This window comes from Onychomys torridus, chromosome 6 (genome assembly GCF_903995425.1).
Source record: "Onychomys torridus chromosome 6, mOncTor1.1, whole genome shotgun sequence".
In the NCBI taxonomy this organism is placed as follows: domain Eukaryota; kingdom Metazoa; phylum Chordata; class Mammalia; order Rodentia; family Cricetidae; genus Onychomys; species Onychomys torridus.
Genome location: NC_050448.1, coordinates 102,397,184 through 102,411,875, shown reverse-complemented (window position 1 = coordinate 102,411,875; position 14,692 = coordinate 102,397,184). Strand labels below are relative to the sequence as shown.

Sequence of the window (14,692 nt, the reverse complement as noted above, 5' to 3'; positions counted from 1 at the left end):
TGTATTCCTAAGGGTATACTCAATTTTATTTTTATAAGAGACTGTGGTTTTTCCTAGTTCTTTTAACCCTGAGAACATTATCCGTGACTACACATTAGAGTCAGGTGATCTTATGAGCCTTGCTGAATATGTTCTTCCTGCCCCTTCTCCTCAGCTCCATCCTCTCTGGTTTTAGAGCAAAAACACTTGGCAGAGAGTTCATTCCATTTCCATTTTGCCAGAGTTCTATTTCATCTTTGAAGTCCTAGATGTGCATCACAGACCCATCTCTAGCGCTTCCTGGAACAGCCTCTCTTTAAATCATATTACAATGTAGTCTTTATCCACAGTCCTCCTAGAACAAAATGACCAGCATTTGTGTCCTTGGCTCAGGAGTGAAGTAGGAATAGCATTTTTCAGTTTCCTTGGGTCTTTTCCCTTGATTCAGTTCCCAGAATAAATCCTGCTTCTCAGTGAAAGCTCTTGGAAGAGAATCTAGGTCTTAGGATTTTTGGACTGGATTTCTTTCTCCTTCAAAACCACGAGTTCACCTATAAGCAAGCCTAAGAGAGGGTTGAAGACTTAAGGAGTAAAGAGATTTTTTGAGATGTTCATCAAACAGTGACCAAGTTAATGAATATACATTCTATTTAAAAATCTAAGGGATTGGCTCAATGGTTAAGAGTACCTGCTGCTCTTGTAGAAGACTGGGTTTGGCTTCCACACCCACATAGTGGCTCACTACAGTCTATAACTCCTGTTTTAGGGGATCTGATGCCTCTTCTGACTTCTACAGGAACTGCACATGTGTGGTGCACTTCCTTACACATAGACACTCATGCACATAAACAAACAAACAAGCAAATAAACATAGAAAATCTTTTTGCAATTTTAAGGGAGATTTTGTGGCCAAATAGATCACTCGATAACAAATACAAATAAAAGCCATGACAGAATAGTAACAGTTTTTGTCTTTGAGTAGAGGTTCCCAGAGGTTTGAAGAAGGTATCGTGAAGTGTTTAGAAGCACACATTCCTAGTAAGGTTGGGTTTGCTGGCAGCTAACTGATCTCTTGCCTTGAGTTGTAGGAGGAACAGACTCCTTTACATATTGCCTCCCGACTGGGTAAGACAGAAATTGTCCAGCTGCTTCTACAACATATGGCTCATCCAGATGCAGCCACTACAAATGGGTACACACCACTGCACATATCTGCTCGGGAAGGGCAGGTGGATGTGGCCTCTGTCCTCCTGGAAGCCGGAGCAGCACACTCCTTAGCTACCAAGGTAAGGGGGATGGCTAAGAGAATGCAAGTACCAAGTTAATGCTTTGCTCAACTGCAGAAGAGTTTCGGGAAGGGAAAGTCTCTGTCAGGCCTCTGACTTGTTCCTCTGCTGAGTATTTTAGATTATGATCTAAGTGAAGAGAAGGGATTGCAAAATTTTACATAACATCTTTAATGAAGAGTCTTGCATTCCCATCTTCTAATTAAAGTGCAACTTCCTTTTGATATAAGCATCCAGAAATGTAATTGTCATAATTTTATTACCACAAATCAAAGTCCACTCTTTCTTTCCTTTTTACCATAAAACATATTCTCTAGAGAAAACAAAAAAGGTGTGTGTGAGGGCGAGGGCAAGGCCCCTAGCATGTTGACTGGCATCACTGGTGAAGTAGAAAATACTGCATTAGATGAGCAGCGCCGTCTGCTAGGTGACAGAGTCAAGTGACAGCTCCCTTTGCTCCATCCTGCCTTTCCCAGTGCTGGCCCCGTACCTCTCATTTGGCATCTCATTTCCTTTGTAGTGTCCTATGTTATCAGTTAATTCTTTGCTGCTAAGATAAAATACCATGACCAAAAGCAGCTTATATAAGAGACAGCTTATTTTGGCTTATGGCTCCCGAAGGCAGGTGTTTTTAATGGCAGGGATGGCAGGGCAACAGGTGGCCAGAGAGGGAACCTGGGTGATCACATTTTACCAGCACACCAGAAAGCAGAGAAAAAAAAGGGAAGTAAGGCAAGGCTATAAACATTCAGAAGCCATCCTCCAGCAAGGCTGTACCTACTAAAGGTTCCATAACTGCCACAGAGAGTGCCACCAACTGGGGACCAAGTGTTCAGATACCTGAGCCAATGGGGGACACTTATCCAAGCCACTACAGCAACCTTTACCAGCTGCACCTTTCTCCCGGTTATTTGCAGTGTGTAGACAGAACAGGTTCGCACATCAGTTCATGAGTTACACTAACACCAATATCCTAGCCTGTGTTCAAAGTTCCGTGGTAGTGTGGGGCTGCTTCTCCTTCTCTTGGATATATTCCAGTAGAAATTGACTACCTGGAGATGAGTTACAATAAAGCATGAACGTGCCAACATAGCTGGAGCAAATAAGATTGAGCTAGTGCAGAATAACAGAAGGCCAAAGCAAATAAAATTCTGAATACATGAACTTGTCACAGGGCAACGTACTTTCCACATGTGCAATGGCAGTTCAGATGAATTAAAATGCCACTACTCAATAAATAGGAGTAAACATTATGCCTGGGTGGAAGGAAGTTACTAAGTGTGGACTGAAGTAGTGGTGTGGCCTCTGAGCCCTCAGAAGTGAGAGCAGCCTACTAGTTACCATCAGCACAAGCCTGTCACAAATGTTCTGACATGGGGCTGGAGAGATAGTTCGGCACTTAAGAGCACCTGCTGCTCTTACAGAGGACCCGACACCCCCCAAAAATTTACAGCCATCTGTAACTCCAGTTCCAGGGAATTCGAGGTCTTCTACTGGCCATGTGGTACACAGTCATACATTCAGGTGCATATTCTTATACATAAAAATTCATCTTTTCAAATGTTCTGACATAATAAATTGATACATTTTCAAATTATGACATCTGAAAAGGTGAATGAATTTTACAAATTCTTCAAACAGAAAAAAATCAGATCTTAAACACTGAGCAACAAATGTGCAGTGATAATAGTGACTTGGCAGCCATCTCAATGAATGAGGAATTAATACATGTAAAAGTAAAGGAATGGAAAATAGTCTTTTGTCTTTCAAGGATTTTTAGGATGGAAAAAAATAACCAATTCCATAGTGCAGTAGGGTGATAAAATAGAAGCAATTGTTAAACAGAACAGTTTAGCAACCAAGGCCAGCTGAATGTTGGGTGACTCATCATCATTATAGCCGTTTAAGTGTTTATAAATACCAGAGGGAGACGATGCGCTGATGAGATTCACTTTGAAAGAAGTGGCCCCGTGACTCAAGAAATGCTTTCTATCCTTGCCCCGTCACTCTGCAGTAAAAATACTATGCACTTTTGTCTAATAAGGGTTTCCGCCTGGATTGTAAGGACAGGGGGTTGATTTTTCTTCCTCCCTATGAGGTTGTGTCAGAGAAATTGATCTCATCCCAAGCTAGCACTATCCAACCCTTGTATGCATGGAGTGCAGGGAACAGAGCCTCAACAGCAGTTGAATTTCTGTGGAAGGATCCTAGAGGAAGAAATAATTCCTACATTTGTCTCACACAGGGAAAAAACTGAAGGAGTCACTCTCTTCCAAGAACTATTAAGACCAAATGTTTCTTTTTTAATAGAAAGAAAATCATCTTAATTAAAAATAATTTGTCTTGTGACACTATGAAAGGGCAATATTGGTTAGGAGATGAATATTTGAGTCACTGAATAGTGATGGGGACTTAGTAAGGGTTTCTGTAGCTACGACAAAACACCATGACTAAAAGCAAGTTGGGGAGGAAAGGTTTTTCTTTTGGTGTACACTTCCATATCGCTGTTCATTATTGAAGGAAGTCAGGACAGGAACTCAAACAGGGCGTGATCCTGGAGGCAGGAGCTCATGCAGAAGCCATGGAGGGGTGCTGCTTAATGGCTTGCTTCTCCTGGTTCGCTCAGCCTGCTCTCTTATGGAACCCAGGACCACCAACCCAGGGATGGCACTACCCACCATTGGCTGGGCCCTCCCCGGCTGATCACTACTTGAGAAAATGCCTTATAGCTGGATCTCATGGAGGCGTTTCCTCAGCTGAGGCTCCTTCCTCTCTGATGACTCTAGTTTGTGTCAAGTTGACACACAAAGCCAGCCAGTGCAGGGACTTAAATAGTGTTCAGTATAGAAGTATTTGCTGGGTTTATTTTCTAGACTCTGGTCAGTGTCAGAATTCTCCAACTCCCACTATTGTTCAAGAAAAGCATGTGGCTAAAGTGTCTGTCCTGGAGGATGCATTGACATCACAGTTGGGGAGCTGTATCACCTGGAGGGCTCAGGACTGGGACTCACTTTATTTATAGCATGCTGCTCTTGGTTAGGCTCACAGGACAATGAGTGTGTAAATATACAATATGTAGGACAGTCATTTTTTATTATTAATTAAATTTATTAGTTAATTACATTCCAACTGCAGTTTCCCCTCCCTCCTCACATCGCCTTTCCCCACCTCTCCTCTCCACCCCCAGCCCCCCTATTACACCCCCACACACACTGCAATCCACTCCTCCTCTGTTTCTGTTTGGAAAGATGCAGGCCTCTCATGGGTATCAAAAGCATGGCTTATCAAGTTTCAGGGGGACTAAGCTCCCCTCCGCCCTTGTATTCAGGCTGGGCAAGGCAACTCAGTATGAGAAATAGGTTCCCCAAAGCCAGCCAAAGCTTTAGGGACAGCCCTGCTCCCACTGCTAGGAGTCTTACAAACAGACCCAGCTACACAGCTGTCACATGTATGCAGAGGGCCTAGGTCGGTCCCATGCAGGCTCCTGGCTGAAACTTTAGTGTGGTTAACTATCTAGTATTAGTCAGCCAATGGCACACCAGGACAACGGCTTTGACTAGAGAATTTGGTCTTTTGGACAGCATGGTCTTCTGGGAAAGGGGATAAATTTCAGAGTATTAAAAAATATTTTTAATAGAATATTTTGAATGAAGAGTATTATAAAAAAAGACTATAAGAAATCAAAGGTAGCTAGCTGTTTACTTGGTTGTGTTCGTTTCAGAGGCAAGATGAAAGACAGGCTTTTGGTATTTTGTTTTCCATTCACAAATCAGAGCCATATACTGACACTAGTGGAGTATGAATCTCAAATTGTTACTGTCAAGTTTCAGGCTCCAAGACTTCAAATACATTTGTTGTTGTTAACTCCATCAAGCCTAGCAACGCTCCTGCCAGTTCTGGTTAAGTTTCGTTCCTAACCCTCTTACTTATCCATGACTAACAGATTTCATGCCATCATTTCTCACAAATGGAGAATCAACAGTGTTTGCTTAATGGGTTAGCAAAAATGTTGTAAGGAACTGAATTAAAGACAAACAAACAAACAAACAAACAAACAAACAAACAAACAAACTGATTTTCACATTTCTTTGTCACACTATAGAAGGGTTTCACTCCCCTGCATGTAGCAGCCAAGTATGGAAGCCTGGATGTGGCAAAACTTCTCTTGCAGCGCCGCGCAGCCGCAGATTCAGCAGGGAAGGTAAGTGGTTTCCGTAGTATGTTTTTATCATTCAATTCTGTTGATTCCTTTTTATCACACATCAGAAATGAAGATGAATGCCCCAGGCAAAAGTGGACTGACTGTTGATGTACACTGCAATTGAAAAGCATTTTTTTTTTTTTTTTTTTTTTTTTTTTTTTTTTTGCAGTGCCTCTAATATGTATTCTTATCCTAAAGGGCCCACAACTTCTCAAATCAAGAATAATCCTGCGATGTACACAGAAATTTAACTTTGACCCGAAAACTGTCCCTGGCTAATTTTCAGTGCAAACATTCTCAATTTGAGTTTTGTTTCTAATATGAAAATTATGTATCTGTTTGTTCTTCATTCCATTGACCATATTAATAATTAATTAACATGTAATTCATTGATAGCACCGTCCATGCATCCTGGTAGCTTCAGAGCAGCTAACCCTAATGTATTAATGCTGAGATTTAAACACCACCCTTACAGAATGGCCTTACCCCGCTCCATGTTGCTGCTCATTATGACAACCAGAAGGTGGCGCTGCTGCTGCTGGAGAAGGGTGCTTCCCCTCATGCCACTGCCAAGGTGAGGACCACAGCCTAGCATTCCCAGTGCCCTGTAGCAGTAATCTGAGTATACACGGCTTGGCTTTTAAATAACTGGAACATTAATAATTTTTGGTAACATTTTTTTAAGTGTTTCTACCAATCACTGTGTCTAAAACATTTTTTTTTTTTTTTTTTTTTTTGCAATTTTTGAAGCTGGATGTTATCGATTGAAAATATGCATATGAGCTTGTGGAGATTAATCTTATTCCTAGCCGTCAGTTTTTTTGATACTGAGAAACATAACTTGACAAAGGCATTATAGGTTTTTCCTTCTTGCCTATAAAACATAACTTCCATACCCTCATTCCTTCTCACATCAAACTTTTCACTCTGCCCCTATAAGGAGTCTCCTTTTTCCTTACTTTTTAAATGTTCATCTGGGTCAACTGCATTGTAGATACTTTTAACTGGGTCTCTAGATGACCAATCCCTTCTTGGTGTGTATCTTTCATCTATCATCAAACATAGCTTCTACCTAGCCTGGTTACCTATCAACAGGTTATCTTAGTTTATGCTGTTTACAAATATATTTTTATGTTAGAAAGATACATGAATGTTACATCTTTCCCTCACTCATTTAAAATCATATTTTAAAATATTTATCATGATTAGAAAATAGTAGTGCTATATTAGATTCCTAACAACACAAATTTTGTCTACCTTTGCGTTCCTTTACCCATCACAGAGCCTGGCTTATTCTAGGACTTCCACAGAATTTGCTCAGGGTGTGTAAAGAACACTCCAGTTAGAATCATTTGAGTACAAGTATTGTAACGATACCATAGGAGTTACTCAATTAGAGTCTGTGTGGTTACAGTCGTAGCTGATGGGTAGAATTCATGGTGTGAGACTGCATGATTCGGGAGCATTATGGAAAGGTCACAGCCAGCTCGGAGCAGGTCATCTTTCAGGGAGAGGGGACTAGAACTGATCAAAGGGGTCGGGAAGAGTTGAAGGAATGGGATGCTTTGCCTGAAAGAGAGAAGACTCTAGAGAAGTCTTTAGACAGAGATGAAATCCACCACCAGGTACTTAAGGCCTATCACACAGAAGAGGTGGCTGCTGTCCTTTCTTCTTGTTTGGGAGAGAATCTAATTAGGAAGAGACTTTCAGATTTGATATTTTTATGTCTGTATCTGTTCTAGAGTATACTTGGGGATATTTTGTCTTTGGTTGCAAAGATTGGGTATGGTTAGATCGAAGCATGTCATAACTAAGAGTTTGAATTGATTGTCAACTTATGTTTATCTTTTCTGGATGATTATATGTTGTTATTACCATGGGAGATAAATATGTGAGCACTTACTAAGTGTTCTCTCTGTGTGCGATGTGTGTGTCATATCCATCTTTTTGTTTCTGTTATAGAATGGTTATACTCCTTTACACATTGCTGCCAAGAAGAATCAGATGCAGATAGCTTCCACACTACTGAACTATGGAGCTGAGACTAACACTGTGACGAAGCAAGGGGTCACTCCACTGCATCTGGCCTCACAAGAGGGGCACACAGATATGGTCACCTTGCTTCTGGAAAAAGGAGCCAATATCCACATGTCAACCAAGGTATTGTTTTCTAGACTCTGGTTTCAATCAAATCCACTAGAGAAATTTAAATAGAAACTAAGCAAAGATGATTTGGAACAAAAAAGGTGTGTGTGTGTGTGTGTGTGTGTGTGTGTGTGTGTGTGTGTGTGTGTGCGCACATGTACACACAAAGGAAGCAGGGCTATGTCAGAAACCCCAAAATTGCAAGGAAGGCAAAATTATGAGAGCTAGAAAGCTGGGGGATGATGCCAGTGGTTCCCATGGGTTCACTTTCCATCAGTCTGCATTGTGGGGCTTCTCTTCTCCAGTCGGTTTCATTATCTCTCTGTGCTGCCCTGCATTCTCAGATTCTTAGTGCAGTGTGAGCATCTCAAGAGGCTAGCCCATAGTTCCCAGGAGTTAAGATCACTGCACTTCAGCAGCCACAGTGCCCTAGTTTCTGCTGGTTGTGATTGCAAATCGCAGTAAGAAAGTGGCTAGGGAGCCAGGGACAGAGGCGGACAAGAGAGTGGTTCCAACTGGAGCTTGGGCTTCTGCAGGTGAACCTGAGCTGGCATGTCCATGTACCACCCAAGCCAAACAACAGCATCACCTCTATGTTGTGGCCTGAGAACTTAGTGAAATACAGATTGCTAAGCCACCTTCAGCCTACCTTAGGTAGTGGCTTTGGTTAGAAATTATTTTTAGAGAAATCCCTACAGTAATTTTCACTTCCCCCCAGTGAATAGCCTTTGTAGATGACCGTGTTAATTATAATAGTCAAGGTTAAAAAGGAAAAATCATTCAAACATGAAAATGTATGCCTACTATAGATTTAATTACTTATATCAACCTGGAGCCACCTGCTGAGAGACTGAAAATTACAGTCTGCACTTATTAACCAACCATTTGAGTCTCTTGGTGCTTTTTGTCTGTACCATGCGATAGGGCAAGATAAAAAAACAAAAAAGCTTCTTAGGATTTTCCACAAGTACTATGCTTTCAACATGTGACTGGTAAATTAACCAGTACTCTTAGACTATCAATTACAAATTAGCTTACTAACATTTAACCAGCGTTATATAACATGCACTCTTTAGAAGAACTTAGATACGGATAGATTGACTCAACTGCATCTAGAGCTCTGGTCCCTGTCTTTATCACTCAGAAGTGTCCCATCGTACTCTTCATCTTCATGTTGAAAGTCCTTTTTATCAAAAGTTCTCCCAGGTCCTTTCTTAAAGTATAATGTGTTTAGTCTTTTGCCTTGACAAAAATACTTGGGACTGAGAACTTTATGAAGAATAAGAGTTTGGACTGGCTATGGTTCTGGAGGCTGAGAAGTCCAGCAGGATGGCACGAGCACATCTTTAACAGCTAGTGAGGGTTTTCTTGTTACATAATGATGCAGTGGAGAGCATCACAAATAGGACATGGGTGCTTCACCGTCAGGGACCCCTAGAATTCCAAGTCCACCCTATGACACCAACTTCAAGTAGCATCAATATATGAATTAAGGTACATAAAATCTAACAATGAAAGCTAATATCATCCAGACAATAAGCAAAGTCTGAACCACATTTAAATCCTGCCTTTCAGGCAGTCATTTGCCCAGGTGGGGAAATCCTGACACTGAGATACAAAATATTTTATTTAATATCAGTTTACAAAAGGGGCATGCAATTGTTTATTGTCTACCTAAAAATATATTCATTTGAAAACCATCAGGGGAAACTTATTTAAACATTAAGTGCCATCTTGAATAGATTAAAATCTTTTTATATATAATATTTTATTAATTCTTTGAGAATGTCATACAATGTATTTTGGTCATATTTTTTCTCCCATTATTTCCCCATCTTCCAACCCCTTCTAATCTCTTGTCTTCTTTAAAAATAAAATAACCCTTGGAGTCCAATTTGTGCTGCCATGCACTGGTGGCAGTTGACCTACCAGGGAGCATACTCCCAAAAGGAAACTGGATCACCCATCCCCAGAAGCTATAAACTGTCCATATCTCCTCAGTTAGGGGGTCATGAGGCCCTCTTCTCATTCCATACTAGAATATTAGCTAGCTACATCGTGTGTAGGTCTTGTGCTAGCAACCTCAGCTGCTGTGAGTTCTTGAGAACAACAGACCTGTCATCTCCAGAAGACATTGTTTTGTTCTGCTTCTGTGCAGCATCTGGCTCTTACAATCTTTTTGTCCCTTCCTCCATGATGGACCCAGAGTCTTGGAAATGGGGATGATATCAATGTCCTGTTTGTGGCTAAGTAGTCCACAGATACTTATTCTGTTGTACTTTAGCCAGTTATAATTTTCTATGTTAACCACTATCTATTACATAAAGAAACTCCTCTGGTGAGATCAGAAAGCTGCACTAATAATATAGGTAGATATTTGATATTGTGTCCACTTAGACAAGTAATAGTAGTCGATTCACTCCTGGGGCCTGTGAGCTAACCCCACCCAGCCCAGGTTCGTAGCCAGATTTCCAGCACCAAGCATGCATGTTTTATCCTATGGACTGAGCCTGAAATCCATTAATAAAGCAATTGGTGAGCTTGGTAACACTTGTACCGCTGTTGCACCATGGGCATATCTAGTCAAGCCAATCATTATTGTGGTTCACAGGTTCACAACTGGATGAGATTTTTGATGACTGCCCCCCACCCCCAGCAGCCTGCCTAGCACCTTTCAGTACGTTTTTCCAACTCCTTTCAAGACAGGAGCCTGTAGATAGATGGCAGTGTGCTCCCCTCTCTGATGTATTCCCTTGCTTCCATTCTCCCTGCAGAGTGGGCTCACGTCCTTGCACCTCGCAGCCCAGGAAGATAAAGTGAACGTTGCTGACATCCTCACCAAACACGGGGCTGACCAGGACGCCTCCACAAAGGTGCGGCAGATCTCTGCACAATGCTGTCGTCAGTTCTGGTTTGCCAGATTCTGGCTTGGCCTCATTCAGGGCAGCTCAGGCCCCGGGTCCCTCTTTTTAAAAGTTCATTCTCAAGTATAAACCTCATGCTTCCCTGTGTCTGCCCGAATCAGATCAGAGTGGAGAAAATGGCCTCAGGGCTTACCCTAAGATTCCGGTTCTGCAGGCTGTCCTCCACCTTCTCACTTCAGCTTTTAACTCCTGCGTCTGCCTCAGTGCTTTGCTCCTGTCCTTGTTCTGTGTCATGCTCTTGGCCTTGAGGAGGGCTGGTTCTCTCTGTGCTGCTGTTCTCTTAGCCATTCTTGTGTTGTTGTTGTTGTGTCGCGTAGTACTTAGATAATGAGTTGTAATAATTTTAACTCCTTTATCCCCCTCCCTCCACCCCTCCCTCTCCCACCAGCTCCCTTCTTCTCAACATGCCCTCTCAGCTCCCCTGCCTTCCCTTTGTGTGGGGGCCAATGAGTTTGATTGGACCTACTTATCTGCACATAGGTAGGAAGTTATTCCACGAAGTGAGGACAGTTTATCCATAGCTACACTACTAAGGACAGTAACACTCTCCCCAGACAAGTGTTAATGTTGAACAGCCCTTCTGGGAGGGATGGGGCCTCATGGGCCCCCTCTCTCATTCAGGATAAAATATGGATGGGCCCAATCCTGTGCAAGTTTGTGTAGATACAAAAGCTCAGTAAGTGTATGAGTGCAATGAGTAGCTCATGTCTGGAAGACATCTCTTTTTTTGCACATCTTTCCATTCTTCCCACCATCTTTTGCTCATCTCCACCTACTTCTACTACTAGAGTCTTCTCCCTCCCATGGACATATCCTATCATTTTGCACTTGTCAGTTATTATATCAAAGTTAAGTCATCTGTATGTCTTGTCTCCCATGCTGATGTAAAGTTCTGTGTGGTTAGCGACTGTTCATCCTATATTTGCAACCAAAGGATACCATGTACAATAACTGAAACCTTACCTTTGCTGATTAACTACTAGAAGTATAATACTTGTACTTAATATGTTAACACTTAATATGTGTCATTACAGCTTGGTTATACTCCTTTAATCGTGGCCTGTCACTATGGAAATGTGAAAATGGTCAACTTTCTTCTCAAACAGGGAGCAAATGTCAATGCAAAAACCAAGGTAAAAATATATGCTCATTTTCCTTCTTGACAATCAAACGCATCCTGCCCAGGGTACAATCAGGATACTCCACAACAGCTGCAAGTTGCTTTTTGGTTTAAATTTAATTTTGCTTTCTCAACCTTCCAAAGAAATTTTGAAGAAGCAGTGTAGTTTTCTGATTGTTTAGGGCTTTCCATTCTGATAAACCTTTGATGGCCATGGAGGTCAGCTTCAGAACTGTTTGTGTTATAAAATTAAAACAGCTTTGGCTTATCAATTTACTTCAGGATACACTTGATCCTCAGAGACCATCCTGAAGCCCTTCCAGACCTCCTCTACTGTATTGGGTCCTTGGTCCCATCCCCTACCCCATATCTCCAACTGTGGAAATACAGACCTGCGCAGCTCACACTGCATATATCCCATTTTAAATAAACTGTCTCTTTGGGAGCATGATGTGGTAATTGTAAGTTCTTAGGGATAACTCAGAGATGTCAGGTCCCTAACAGTTCTGCATAACATAGGTCAAAGGTCCAATTTGGACAAGGCAAGTCAGACCATCACCAATATCTCAGTGCACATAGATTGGTCCAAGTTCAAGAGAAAAGCATGGTGTAACTGCTGCTCTTGATGGATGGTATAACTTTGCAACTCATTGAGAAATGTGGCATGGTGTGTTTGAGCTCACACATCAGGAAAACCTGCCCCAGTTCAGGTGCATCCACAAGAGAACATTCAGGTGTTTCAGTGCCATCATTCCACGATGGTACTAATTAGAAATCAATACTAGATGTTTTGTAAATCAGAGTTTTTCCTTCTGTCCTCTTAGAAACAAAATCACTTTTGTGCAAAAGCATGTTCATAGACTAATCTAAAAAATATTGTATTTTGAAAACTGTAAATAATACTATAACACTTAAAATTCAAACTTCCAATCTTGCCCTACAATGGCCGTTGTGTAGTTGCTGGCCTCCACATTTCTATGAAACTTTCATTGGTGCATATTGAAGAGTTTCCCTATGGCTCCTCAGGCTGTAGTTCCTAGTGCCCTCTTTTGTTGAGCTGGCTCATACACAGTCACAACAGACAGAAATGTACAAATGCACCATGCAGTGAGACACTGGCAGTGCTAGCAAAGGTTTATGTGGTTTCATGAGTGTTTGCCCACCGAGATGGTTTTAATATTTAGATGCTAAGCACTGTATTATAGTGTCTGGGCCTCTGTGGAATTAGATCTGCACCAGAGAAACATTTGATTAAGATAAAAACAAAATCTCCTTTTAATGTTTTAGGGATGTGAACTATATAACTTTTACGGCTGTATATTTCAGTGCAGTAGACAGATGTATGTCTTCATAGGCAATCTGTTAATAAGTTCTTCAGAATTTTTTTCTGCATGGAATGATACCTTTGCAGAAGGAATTGTATTTTCTTCCTGATGTTTTATGTGTACCCATAGTTACTAAAGAATTGTTTAATTGCTTTTAGAATGTAAACATGTGTACTGCCTTTACTCCATAACTGCTTATAAAACTTGGCATAAAGATTAAGAAATGTAAACGTTAAAAAATGAAATCATTACTTGCTTAGGATTATAACAAAACCCTGTCATATTAGATTGAAACAAACGGGACTTGTGAAAAGGGTTTAAACTCTAGTACAAATTGGAAATGTCTTTGATCAGACATACTGCAAAGATACAAAGATTGTCTATAAGGAAATGACACATCTTACTAGACATACTGCAAAGATACAAAGATTGTCTATAAGGAAATGACACATCTTACTAGCATTTTCATACAATCCTTATGAGCTACACGTATCTTCATGGAAAACTTATTTGGTCCTTCTTAAAGCATAGACCTTTAGCCACTTCTGTATTAGGAGTGAGAAAAATGGAAGTGTGAGGGATTTGGACCTTTGCTCATCCTCAGTAGAAGGGTAGATTTGAGGCTGGTGTGCCAGTGGCTCAGAAAGTCGCATAACCCTCAAGCCAATGTCAATATGAAGTTATAGACCTTCTCAAACTTCTGGTGAATATTCTCACTCATCAGAGCTTCAGGTGAAGTTTAGATTAAATCACACCCAAGGGTCATTTTTCCAGACCATAGGGGTCAGTCACTGAGAACTCCATATAATATGGTCTACAGTGGGGCCAGACTGTTATTTAACCATGACTAATTATAATTTAGTATTATTTATGTAGGTAGTCTATCTTTAAAGTATATTAATATATATTAGTTCAGTATATGGAATGCGATTTATATACTAAAGTGTTTCGCACATAACACATGGTTAGTGAATGCCTATTAAGTGAACTAGCTAGAGTGATAATGAAGAAGTAAGTTAAATTCATTTGACTGAATATTATAAATAAAATGGAAAGGAAGACTTTTTAGGAAAAAAAAAGTATTACTTACTTTGACCTTCTCAAATGTCCATGGATTGCCTGATTTGAGAGCAGGGTCTTATAATAACTGTAGGGTTCTCAGAGTCTTTTAAAATAAACTGTATTTTCAGGGCATTGGATTTATTTTATTGTAGGGATCTATATCAGGTGTCAGACTCCTAACATGACAGAGTTAGGGACACCTGGACAGAAAGACACTTCTACATGATGACATTTCCATACACAGAAAGGCCACTGTGACTATATAGAAGGGGTCTTATGACACTCTAATCAGACATTTTATATTGTCAAAATGACAAAATACGCATGTTGGCCATAAGTCTGCTCTAACACTGCATGAAATGTGCACACATGTGTGCATATTCTTTTAAGCATAATGTATATACAAATATACCACTCAAAAGTTATAGCTTGGGCTCTAATACAGATAAATAAATATTTTTTGAAGGGAATTGCCAGTTAGCTAGTTATTTCCATGATCTTCTATATAGAAACTAAACCTAGAGTGATTGTGGAGAAATTGGGTAACTCTGTTATTTTCAGTTTCATGGAATTTTGAGTTAATAAGAATACATAACTAATTTGTGCCACCCCAGTCAACTACTGCAGTTTTGAACAAGGCTGGCCTCATT

At 40.7% G+C, this 14,692-nt stretch overlaps 1 protein-coding gene across 50 annotated transcripts in view; it reads left to right on the top strand.

Moving 5' to 3' along the window:
- The window catches only part of Ank2 (ankyrin 2), a 582,948-nt gene that overhangs the window by 487,027 nt on the left and 81,229 nt on the right, over positions 1-14,692 (top strand). For 47 of the 50 annotated variants that reach the window (XM_036190330.1, XM_036190288.1, XM_036190294.1 and 44 more), the window contains 6 exons: positions 1,068-1,265; positions 5,368-5,466; positions 5,942-6,040; positions 7,429-7,626; positions 10,386-10,484; positions 11,570-11,668. In XM_036190330.1, the coding sequence (XP_036046223.1) occupies positions 1,068-1,265; positions 5,368-5,466; positions 5,942-6,040; positions 7,429-7,626; positions 10,386-10,484; positions 11,570-11,668 (792 nt within the window). The remainder of the gene's footprint in view (positions 1-1,067; positions 1,266-5,367; positions 5,467-5,941; positions 6,041-7,428; positions 7,627-10,385; positions 10,485-11,569; positions 11,669-14,692) is intronic. The other 3 variants (XM_036190292.1, XM_036190305.1, XM_036190328.1) reach the window with 1 other exon arrangement.